Below are 12,652 nucleotides of genomic sequence, written 5' to 3' on the forward strand. Positions count from 1 at the left end.
GAAGACGAAAGTATTGCAATGTTTGGTCTGACAGAAAAAAAATACAGTAGCCTCTGTGTTCTTCCACTTTGAAGTGGATACAAAGTTGGAGCTGTGTCCCTCCTGAGGTGCACCAAGACTGGGAAGTGCTCTGCGATATCACCCGCTGGGACCATGGAAGATCTGAGGCTGAATCACAAGCCTTGTGCTGGGAAGTAACCAACGACAGACAGACAGGATGTATTTCACTATGTGTCCTTGTTGGGGCGAGAGCACATCAAGGAGATGTTTTGATGCTGTGCTTGATACTGCCTGAGCTCTCCAATGGGATTTCGGACATGGCTGAGCTCTCCAATGGGATTTAGGACATGGCTGAGCTCTCCAATGGGATTTAGGACATGGTTGAGCTCTCCAATGGGATTTAGGACATGGCTGAGCTCTCCAATGGGATTTCGGACATGGCTGAGCTCTCCAATGGGATTTGGACATGGCTGAGCTCTCCAATGGGATTTAAGACATGGCTGAGCTCTCAATGGGATTTAGGACATGGCTGAGCTCTCCAATGGGATTTCGGACATGGCTGAGCTCTCCAATGGGATTTAGGACATGGCTGAGCTCTCCAATGGGATTTAGGACATGGCTGAGCTCTCAATGGGATTTAGGACATGGCTGAGCTCTCAATGGGATTTAGGACATGGCTGAGCTCTCAATGGGATTTAGGACATGGCTGAGCTCTCAATGGGATTTAGGACATGGCTGAGCTCTCAATGGGATTTAGGACATGGCTGAGCTCTCCAATGGGATTTAGGACATGGCTGAGCTCTCAATGGGATTTAGGACATGGCTGAGCTCTCCAATGGGATTTAGGACATGGCTGAGCTCTCAATGGGATTTAGGACATGGCTGAGCTCTCCATGGGATTTAGGACATGGCTGAGCTCTCAATGGGATTTAGGACATGGCTGAGCTCTCCATGGGATTTAGGACATGGCTGAGCTCTCAATGGGATTTAGGACATGGCTGAGCTCTCAATGGGATTTAGGACATGGCTGAGCTCTCCATGGGATTTAGGACATGGCTGAGCTCTCCATGGGATTTAGGACATGGCTGAGCTCTCCATGGGATTTAGGACATGGCTGAGCTCTCCATGGGATTTAGGACATGGCTGAGCTCTCCATGGGATTTAGGACATGGCTGAGCTCTCCATGGGATTTAGGACATGGCTGAGCTCTCCATGGGATTTAGGACATGGCTGAGCTCTCAATGGGATTTAGGACATGGCTGAGCTCTCAATGGGATTTAGGACATGGCTGAGCTCTGCATGGGATTTCGGACATGGCTGAGCTCTCCAATGGGATTTGGGACATGGCTGAGCTCTCCATGGGATTTCGGACATGTCTGAGCTCTCCAATGGGATTTAGGACATGGCTGAGCTCTCCAATGGGATTTAGGACATGGCTGAGCTCTCCATGGGATTTCGGACATGGCTGAGCTCTCCATGGGATTTAGGACATGGCTGAGCTCTCCAATGGGATTTAGGACATGGCTGAGCTCTCCAATGGGATTTAGGACATGGCTGAGCTCTCCAATGGGATTTAGGACATGGCTGAGCTCTCCATGGGATTTAGGACATGGCTGAGCTCTCCAATGGGATTTAGGACATGGCTGAGCTCTCCATGGGATTTAGGACATGGCTGAGCTCTCCAATGGGATTTAGGACATGGCTGAGCTCTCCATGGGATTTAGGACATGGCTGAGCTCTCCATGGGGGTTAAGACCTAGGTCTGTTCAATTCTCACAAATGGATGTCCATCAAAAAGGTCACGTGTAGCCTACTATAGGCACCTGTGGCACCAAAGCTACCCCTCATCTCCCTCACTACAATTTGTACAATACAGGACCACTAGCTGGGATATTAAACATGTTTGGTGTGTGGAGCCCTTTGCAATCTGTCTTAAAACCCAATTGAAATGCATTACATGAGAAACGTTAGAAGGTTGGTCCCTCATTTTTCAATTTCGGGGGTATTGCTTTCTCATAAAATCTGGAAAATATTGCTTTTGAGAAAACAAAAAGCGGAAGCCTGTATCTGAAACGAGATTACTAAAAATGGTATCAAGCCAGCCCAGAACTGGGACAACATCTATTTGCCCTCTAGGTACAGTAGCATTGGGCTTTTAAAGAATGGTTGTGTTTTTCTGTGTCACTGAGGACAGGCCAGGAAATATAACATTATGTTAGGAATTGCACGCCTTCCTATCCAGAGGGAGGCCAATCATAAATAAAATAGAGAGAAAGAAAAAAAAGGACCTCAGCATGGCAGTCATCAGTTATCTTTGAAGGTTTAATGGAATGTAGCTGCCAAGTAAGGGAGCGAGAGAGAGGGAGCGAGAGAAAGAGAGATAGATATATAGAAATAGTGTGTGAAAGGGAGCGAGAGAGAGAGAAAGAAGGAAAAGAGAAATAGAGGAGAGGGATACGAAAAGAGATAGAGAGAGAGGCCCAGCATGACAGTAAATAAGAATACCACTTAGGCTATTCCCTCTCTCTGAATCCAACCAAAATAATACTAATGGTTGAAAATGATAATATTTTGACTTTGATATCACTGTGCAAGACGTTCGGATATAGTCAATGTACATTCTCGAATTAGCACAGAGATACTGAGAATCTGAACACGGTGAGTCTGGGACTCCAGTACCCTACTCGTCACTCAAGTGCTTCACTATTTATCTCACTGCTATAAAACCTCTCAGTCCACTAAAACCGTAGCTCCAAGCCGACTGGTCGATCCTCCACTCTTTCTCTCACTTTCTCAACAATAAATTGTTCTTAATTTCCTCTTTGGACATCTTGTTCAGCTTCCTCTCCCTGACATGCATTTTTATTGCCATGTCACTCATTTCCTCTGACTGTACATTACACAGACAGCAGATTGCCACTCCCGAAGCCTGGCATAGACTGCACACCATTTGTATGATTGTATGCACACACACGCGCACACCTAAACACACAAACAAATCTTAGTAATTATATAGCCATGCACAGTATCATAGGCTTCTGTGTTGCCAAGACGTGGAAGGGTTCTAGCATAACTGAAGCGTGGGCATTCTGGCAAGGTTACACTAAATGTGTTCAGAGTATCCACGGCACTGAAAATAAAACCAGCGTACCGATCAATATCTATCCCTACATGTTAGCATTACCGTAGCAGGATCTAGATTTGTAGTGTTCCATTGTCTTACAGTGCTGGTGAGCTTCAAGCAAACAGAGTTGGATGAGAGAAGAGGGGAGTAAAAGGTGTATAGCACACTATGCTCATGCTTAAGTTCAAGGTCAGAATACACAGAGAGAAAAGTGCATAAAAAGAGAAATAAGTTCCATTTATGCGTGCTTAACTCAGGTCGGAATCGGGCCCAAGGTAATTTAGACCAGGATAGCACTTTCTGTTTCCCCCACTGTGAAAAGGTTAGACGGAAATAAAATCTCTTATCTTTGATACTTTCAGCACCATAGTGTGTGTGTATCAGAGTGTGTGTGTGTGTGTGCCTTTCACCTCCCTTGCCACACATTGTGTGTTAATTTAGTGGCTGTTTTATCTAAGCAGGTGGGTAAAGACTATCACAGCTGGATCTGGGGCCCACAGACTCATCCCCTCATCCCTCCTTCCTCTCATTTATCATGACCAGCCTGGGGAGGAGGAGGAGCAAGGAGGAAGAGGAGAAGGGTGGGAAAAGGAGGAAGAGGCTAGGCCAGGTTAGGCTGGATAGAATGGAAAGCTTAGCACCTCAGTGAGACTGAGATAGCAGTGAAATCACTTGCTCCAAGGTGCCAACAGGGCATGGAACACTCTCCTCTAACCACCTTACAACACGGGAGCAGATGTGTGATATTACAGTTGGAGGACTTCCTCTCTGAACAGAGAGCTGTCCCTGCAATGAAAGATACTGTAATAACTTAATGTGAGGTCATTCTGACATTGTGTTAAACCTAGTTTTGAACGCGACTGTTGCAGTAGAGAGAGAGAGACAGAGAGAGAGATTGAGAAGTTGTATCATTTATGTTGCTGCTCTTTGCTTTTCACAAAAGTAGCACGTGTAGCTTGTTTTTATTGTTGGCCAATCATAAGTCATCAAAGAGACAATTGGCTACAGTCATAGAAACTCTGTGAGGGGCAAAAGTTAGGAGATATCTAATCAGTTAAAGAAAGATAGGCTACAATGATCAAGAGCCAACAGGTAGGCTTGCTTGCTACTTTATATTCTGAATGGAAAAGTTGTTGTTTTGTAACTGTGTAGGACGAGAAAGTGCATTCAGCCTCTATTAGCCTAGCTAGCTAGCTTAACTAGCTTCTCCCGGTTTGATGCTGTCAAGACAGGTACTACGTCATCATATTGTATGATAAATAACCTAGCTATGGCAGCTATAGTCTACTATAGCATGAGTCGGCTTGGTTGGTTGCTGTCTCCAGTCTCTCCCTCCCTCCCTCCCTCCCTCCCTCCCTCCCTCCCTCCCTCCCTCCCTCCCTCCCTCCCTCCCTCCCTCCCTCCCTCCCTCCCTCCCTCCCTCCCTCCCTCCTCCCTGTTCCGTGTCACTCGCTCACACTCACAGCAGCCTAAACACACAGCATTTCCCCTGCTAGAGCATCACCTCGCTCTACCTCCTCTTGTTTGCGTTTTTATCAGCTCCTAGCTTAAAAATTTAATTTTGTTCTCCTCTCTCACTTGGATCGGAATGGATCTGGATCTGACCAGGTCTATACGTAAGGGGTCTAGTTGTCCACAGGTCTCTATATTTTAATAATAAATGTATGCATATCGGGTCCAGATGTGATAGCCCCAGGTCCATTTTGGAACAGGTCCAACTATTTGAACCCTGAAGGCCTCTAACTCCATGCATAATTTATTTATGAAGCCAAATATTTCTGGAATCCATTCAGGGACTGAGGGTAGGGATGTGATAGTTGCATCAGATATGAGTGTTGTTCAGTACGAGCAGGTAAGACACAGTAATTGACAGATATACAGTGCCAGTCAAAAGTTTGGACACACCTACTTATTCAAGGGTTTTTCTTTATTTGAAAAAAAAATACATTGTAGAAAAATAGCGAAGGCATCAAAACTATGAAATAACACATATGGAATCATGTAGTAACCAAAAAAGGGTTAAACAAATCAAAATATATTTTAGATTTTAGATTCTTCAAAGTAGCCACCCTTTGCCTTGATGTACACTCTCTCAACCAGCTTCACCTGGAATGCTTTTCCAACAGTCTTGAAGAAGTTCCCAGATATGCTGAGCACTTGCTGGCTGCTTTTCCTTCACTATGCAGTCCAACTCATCTCAAACCATCTCAATTGGGTTGGGTGATTGGGGAGGATAGGTAATTTGATGCAGGATTCCATCACTCTCCTTCTTGGTCAAATAGCCCTTACACAGCCTGGAGGTGTGTTGGGTCATTGTCCTGTTGAAAAACAAGTGATAGTCCCACTAAGCGTAAAACAGACGGACTGGCGTTTCGCTGCAGAATGCTGTGGTAGTCATGCTGTTTAAGTGTACCTTAAATTCTAAATAAATCACAGACTGTTACCAGCAAAGCACCATCACACCATCACACCTCCTCCTCCATGATTTACGGTGGGAACCACACACATGGAGATCATCCGTTCACCTACTCTGTATCTCACAAAGACACAAAAATCTCAAATTTGGACTCATCCGACCAAAGGACAGATTTCCAAGGGTCTAATGTCCATTCCTCATGTTTTTTTCCCTCTTCTTCTTAGTGGTGTCCTTTAGTAGTGGTTTCTTTGTAGCAATTAGAAGGCCTGATTCACGCAGTCTTCTCTGAGCAGTTGATGTTGAGATGTGTCTGTTACTTGATCTCTGTGAAGCATTTATTTGGGCTGCAATATTTGAGGCTGGTAACTCTAATGAACTCATCCTCTGCTCTGCAGCAGAGGTAACTCTGGGTCTTCCTTTCCTGTAGTGGTCCTCATGAGAGCCAGTTTCATCAAAGCTCTTGATGGTTTTTGCGACTGCACTTGAAGAAACTTTAAAAGTTCTTGAAATTTTCCGGATTGACTGACCTTCATGTCTTCAAGTAATGATGGACTTTCGTTTCTCTTTGCTTATTTGAGCTGTTCATCCCGTAATATGGAATTGGTATTTTACCAAATAGGGCTGTCTTCTGTATAGACCCCTACCTCTCCTTCTTGGGAAGCAAAAGTCATTCCGCTACCTAAGAATATTAAAGCCCACTTTACTGGCTCAAATAGCTGACTGTAACCAACGCTTAGTAAACTTTTGGAAAAAAATAGTGTTTGACCAGATACAATGCTATTTTACAGTAAACAAATTGACAACAAACTTGCAGCATGCTTATAGGGAAGGACATCAACAAGCACAGCACTTACACAAATGACTGATGATTGGCTGAGAGAAATTGATGATAAAAAGATTGTGGGGGCTGACATGTTAGACTTGAGTGGGGCTTTTGACATTATCGATCATAGTCTGCTGCTGGAAAAACTTATGTGTTATGGCTACATTCCCTGCTATATTGTGGATAAAGAGTTACCTATCTAACAGAACACAGAGGGTGTTCTTTGATGGAAGCCTCTCCAACATAATCCAGTTAGAAACAGGAATTCCCCAAGGCAGCTGTCTAGTAGGCCCCTTGCTTTTTTCAGTCTTTACTAATGAATTGCCACTGGCTTTGAGGAAAGCCAGAGTGTCTATGTATGCAGATGACTCAACACTATACATGTCAACTACTACAGTGACTTAAATGACTGCAACACTTAACAAAGAGTTGCAGTTAGTTTCAGAGTGGGTGGCAAGGAATAAGTTAGTCCAAAATATTTCTAAAACTAAAAGCATTGTATTTGGGACAAATCATTCACTCAACCCTAAACCTCAACTAAATCTTGTAATAAATAATGTGGTAATTGAGCGAGTTGAGGTGACTAAACTGCTTGGAGTTACATACTGATACAACAGTAGTTAAGATGGGGAGAAGTACTGTATGTCCATGATAAGGCGCTGCTCTAACTTCTTAACAGCACTGTCAACAAGGCAGGTCCTACAGGCCCTAGTTTCTACCTTCTTAACAGCACTGTCAACAAGGCAGGTCCTACAGGCCCTAGTTTCTACCTTCTTAACAGCACTGTCAACAAGGCAAGTCCTACAGGCCCTAGTTTCTACCTTCTTAACAGCACTGTCAACAAGGCAGGTCCTACAGGCCCTAGTTTCTACCTTCTCAACAGCACTGTCAACAAGGCAGGTCCTACAGGCCCTAGTTTCTACCTTCTTAACAGCACTGTCAACAAGGCAGGTCCTACAGGCCCTAGTTTCTACCTTCTTAACAGCACTGTCAACAAGGCAGGTCCTACAGGCCCTAGTTTTGTCGCACCTGGACTACTGTTCAGTCGTGTGGTCAGGTGCCACAAAAAAGGCTTAGGAAATTTCAAAATGGTTAAGAACAGGGCAGCACGGCTGGCCCTTGGATGTACACAGAGAGCTAATATTAATAATATGCATGTCAATCTCTTCTGGCTCAAAGTGGAAGAGAGATTGACTTCATCACTACTTGTATTTGTGTGAGGTATTGACATGTTGAATGCACCAAGCTGTCTGTTTGAACTACTGGCACACAGCTAGGAAACCCATGCACACCCCACAAGACATGCCACAAGAGGTCTCTAACAGACTATGGAAGAAGCACAGTGCTACATAGAGCATGACTACATGGAACTCTATTCCACATCAAGTAACTCACGTAAGCAGTAAAATTAGATTTAAAAAACAGATAAAAAAACACCTTATGGAACAGTGGTCTATGAAGCAGCACAAATATAGGCACAGACACTTGCATACACGCACGCACACACACACACACACACACACACACACACACACACACACACACACACACACACACACACACACACACACACACACACACAAGGATTTTGTACTGTATATATGTGGTAGTGGTGGAGTAGGGGTCTGAGGGAACACAGTGTGTTGTGAAATCTGTGAATGAATTGTAATGTTTTTAAAATTGTATAAACTGCCTTAATTTTGCTAGACCCCAGGAAGAGTAGTTGCAGCTAATGGGGATCCATAATAAATACAATACAATACAATACAATACAATACCTTGTCACAACACAACTGATTGGCTCAAACCCATTAAGAAGGAAATAAATTCCATAAAATATATTTTAACAAGGCCCACCTGTTAATTGAAATGCATTCCAGGTGACTACCTCATGAAGCTGGTTGAGAGAATACCAAGAGCTTGCAAAGCTGTCATAAAGGCAAAGGGTGGCTACTTTGAAGAATTTCAAATATAAAATATACATTGATTTGTTTAACACTTTTTTGGTTACTACATGATTCCATATGTGATATTTCATAGTTTTGATGTCTTCACAATTATTCTACAATGTAGAAAATAGTTTAAAAAATGGAAAAACCCTTGAATGAGTAGTTGTGTCCAAACCTTTGAATGGTACGGTAGATGGAAACCTGTGCTTCATTCCTGCCTGGTTGTGTTTTGCATGTTAACCAGTGTTTCACAGTTAAAACAGCAGGTAGGAAGGGAGCAGGCCCCCACTTAATCACGCCATTGAAGGAGCTTATTAGAGAACAATTACTAAATGGCAAGGCTTGTAAATCATAAATTATTTATCAAGAGGACTTAACGAAATGAGAGCAGCATTTTGCTGTTGACAGCAGTGGCCTCATGAGTATTCATAGGAGTGGGCTCAGCCTCAGACCAGGGCCTTCTCGTGACAGTCACCAAGGACATCAGGCCATAGCTACAGTACAGGCTGCAGTCTGTCTTTCTGTTAGCACTAACCATTCCAGCACTACTGTTCATAAAGGCACCTAGTGGGCTTTTCTTTCTTTTGTTCTTTTACTTTCATTCTTTACAGCCCTTTCTCTCCTTGACACATATTCTACTATCTGAGAGTGGAATAACAACAATGACCTCACAAACATGTAACAATGCTGTTTTGCTATTTTTCTCCAGTCTTTGATTAACCTTCCTTAAAAGAGGCCAGAGCTTACATGCCTTTTACGCCCAAGCTTATCTCTCATTCCATTGGATAGAGTGCTACTTAAAGGACCAATAACAAAAGCCGAGACTAGAAAGTGCCCAAACACACACACACACACACACACACACACACACACACACACGCACGCACGCACGCACGCACGCACGCACGCACACACACACACACAAACGCACACCAGCACACACACACACACACACACACAAACACACAAACGCACACCAGCACACACACACACACACACAGCACACACACACACACACACACAAACACACACACACACACGCACACACGCACACACACACACCCCACACACACACACACGCACGCACGCACGCACACACACGCACGCACGCACACACACACACACACACACACACACACACACACACACACACGCACGCACGCACACACACACTGAGGCTATGTGAGAGCTGTTGGCTTCACATAGGTAAAAAGAGCAGGGATAAGAAGCGGAAGTGGAAGAAAGCGGCTGACCACAGATGCATATAATCAGCTGCAAGTACTGCTATTTATCATTAGTCAATGTCAATGGGGTTGTTTTTCCCTGTTGCAGGTGGAGTGTCTTTCCCCTTGCCATTGAGGACCCTGTCTAAGGGTTCTCTCTCTCTCTCTCTCTCTCTCTCTCAAGGCATTGGAAAATGGGATTAGTATTATAGTAATGTTCTAAATGGCCAGTGACATTGAAGAAAATACTGGGTTGTACATAATGAGGATCAAAATGGATCATTTAAAATGGGCTAAGTATATAAGGGCACATTACTATGATCATTTAAAAAAACTTAACCAAAGCTTGAGCCTTTGTCCATCAAACGCTATACTTGATCCCAGGCTGTACAAGCACAGTGGGGAAAACCAGAGCGACTGAATTCAGGTCAGCTCAAGAGGGAGAAGCAGAGATTTAGCGCTAACCAATTTAATGAGACCCACATTTTAAAGCAATGTCTCTGCAAATCCACCTAGGGTGTAGGGTATTTCCCAGACTAAACCTTGTCATTGGCAATTTCCATTCATGAAGAAATATTTTGCTACATCTATATATGATTGCGAGAGACCCGGTGTGCCTCGGTGTGTTGAGTACACATTTGGCTACCAAGCCACTGTCTACCTGTGAATTAATATCCATTGTAGTGACTAAAAAAACAGTCACTTTTAATCTTCTGCCTTCAAAACAATTCAACAAAACCAACATTGGCTGTCATGAAAGTGTATATTATCACTGCTGTTTTCCTGCCAAAAGAAAAGCAGAGCACTCTCCTGTAATACAGGTCAGCACAGCATCTGTGACATACAAAGGTAATGTACCATTAGCTGGAAACATATAATGACTAGCACAGCAAAGCATGACGGCAACAGGGTGCCCACGCACACAAAATTACACACAGGAACACACACAGGCATGCACGGATGGACAAAGCATGCACATACCCACACTCTGCCCTGCCACTGACATCTTTAATTACCTCTTAGACACAATCGCTCTCCTTAACCGTGTGTTAATTATGCACTTTTTCCACAGTACGTTCTACTCCCCTCAACCTTAGCTCTGTATCCTCTCTCTCTCTCTCTCTCTCTCTCTCTCTCTCTCTCTCTCTCTATCTCTCTCTCTACAGATAAGGACATGAGCAGGGAGAGTTGGAAGCACTCATTTGCATTCACCACAGTAACACTCTCACAGAACTGAGTCACACGCCTATTGGACTAGGACATTCTATTCTGCATCAGGACTGACATCAACAGAGTGGACTACACCGCAAATCATACATATTGAATCATTCAAGAACCCATCAGTATAACAGAAGAGGGACTTTGGCTTTTCATCGATCAGTTTTGCAATGCGTGGGACATGAAAATGTAAATGCAATAAGATGCAGCATGAATTTCCAAGGCTTTGTATGAATTTCTAGGCCTTTTACACAGTGCATCAACTTTATTGGAGGAATAAAACATCCCAAAAATGACAACATAAAATTGAAATAATTTCAAACTGCCAATACCAGCCAAATCCACCAAATGTCAAATGATATTCATCTGTTGGCTAAGGACAGCAGAGGCTGCTGAGGTTCCGATGAAACCGAACAGAAGAAAGAGTGACATTTTGCCATCCAAGGGACACGACACACTTGGCCGCCGGGTTGAGGGATCACTTGCGATTTTTTACTGGATCTTAAAGCTGTCTCTAAGCTGCTCCACATTATGTCCTGTCAGATCAATACGGGACCACCCTCTACTCTACCCCATCTTGACAGGAGGCTGTCTCCTACCCCCACTGGTCCTCATTCATACACTGGGGTTTTCTACAATCCTCGCCTCCCATATTTCCTATCCATTTTGTTTACCTCGTTGTATAATCCCCTCTATCTCCCCAGACGACCCCAAAGACCCCCCTCCCCCCCCAACCAACCTCCCCTACCCAGATGTGGGGGCAGACCCCTCCCTCTCACCTCCACTGGGAACCTCCTGCCGTTGATGCTGTGTTCAGAGCCATCTGATCCATTACTCTGGCCCCAGTGGAACTCCACCTTCTCGGCCTTAAAACGCCCCGGCAGGCCTGCACCACGCACAAAGTAGTCATCCTTCAGCATGATGGCCACTGAGAGAGACAGAGAGAGAGAAAGAGAGAGAGAGAGAGAGAGAGAGAGAGAGAGAGAGTCACCATATTATCACACTTCATAATGTTCACACACTGAAGGAACATAATGAAAAATGACCTACGAATTAGCTAAACTTATCATGAATTGTGCAAATTGTATAAATAAGACAGAACAAACTTATCTGAGCTTTTGCATTCACCACATTTTGTGTGGTTATTCTTAGATACTGTATAGAGGGAATTGTTGATATGTTCTTTAATGTTTATTCTAGACAACATTTTCTTTGGAAATATGAGCTAAAAATGCAGTTCAGTATTTTACAGATAGAAAAATAAAAAATATATATCCAAAAATCTGCTCTATACAAGTCTGGTCCTGGAGTATCTTAACAAAATGAAACCAAAATATTTAGGCTGACTTCATCCAGTGACCAGAAGAATAGAATTGCAGTATATGCAAATATTCACATATTTAATAAGATATTGCCTCATTGCATATTTTTATACAATATTTCAGAAAAGTTGTAATCCAAAAGGCCTTATATTGGTGTCTATTTTCAAAAGGCCATTGTGATATGAATCAGGGGAAAAAAAAGACCCCATTAAGGTGTGATGCCTCGCCTTAAAGAAGAACTGACAGCATTTTAGCAACATTAAATCTTATTAAAATCTGTTCATATACACCCCCAAGAAGAATATGACAAGCTAGCACATAGATATGGTGTTCAGATTTTCATAAATTCTTAGAATGTTTGGGAATTACGTATACCAAGGCATTTGTGAGCATTCTATAGCAATATAACGTCTGTGCGTTTGGACATTTAATAGACACTGCAGTAAATAAAATCGGAAAAAACATCTGTCTCATCCAGGACCAGAGTCTACACAGACCGGAGCACCATAGCCAATCAGAGCTAGAGTAGGCCTTTATACAAACAAGTAATTTGCCACACAGGCCTGCCATCATTCAC

General features: G+C 43.4%; 1 protein-coding gene across 1 annotated transcript in view; it reads right to left on the reverse strand.

Moving 5' to 3' along the window:
• ptprga (protein tyrosine phosphatase receptor type Ga) overlaps positions 1 to 12,652 on the reverse strand; it is a 277,028-nt gene that overhangs the window by 78,626 nt on the left and 185,750 nt on the right. The window contains exon 4 of the mRNA XM_024427029.2: positions 11,533 to 11,681. Within this exon, the coding sequence (XP_024282797.1) occupies positions 11,533 to 11,681 (149 nt within the window). The remainder of the gene's footprint in view (positions 1 to 11,532; positions 11,682 to 12,652) is intronic.

Source organism: Oncorhynchus tshawytscha, linkage group LG07 (genome assembly GCF_018296145.1).
Source record: "Oncorhynchus tshawytscha isolate Ot180627B linkage group LG07, Otsh_v2.0, whole genome shotgun sequence".
Taxonomy (NCBI): domain Eukaryota; kingdom Metazoa; phylum Chordata; class Actinopteri; order Salmoniformes; family Salmonidae; genus Oncorhynchus; species Oncorhynchus tshawytscha.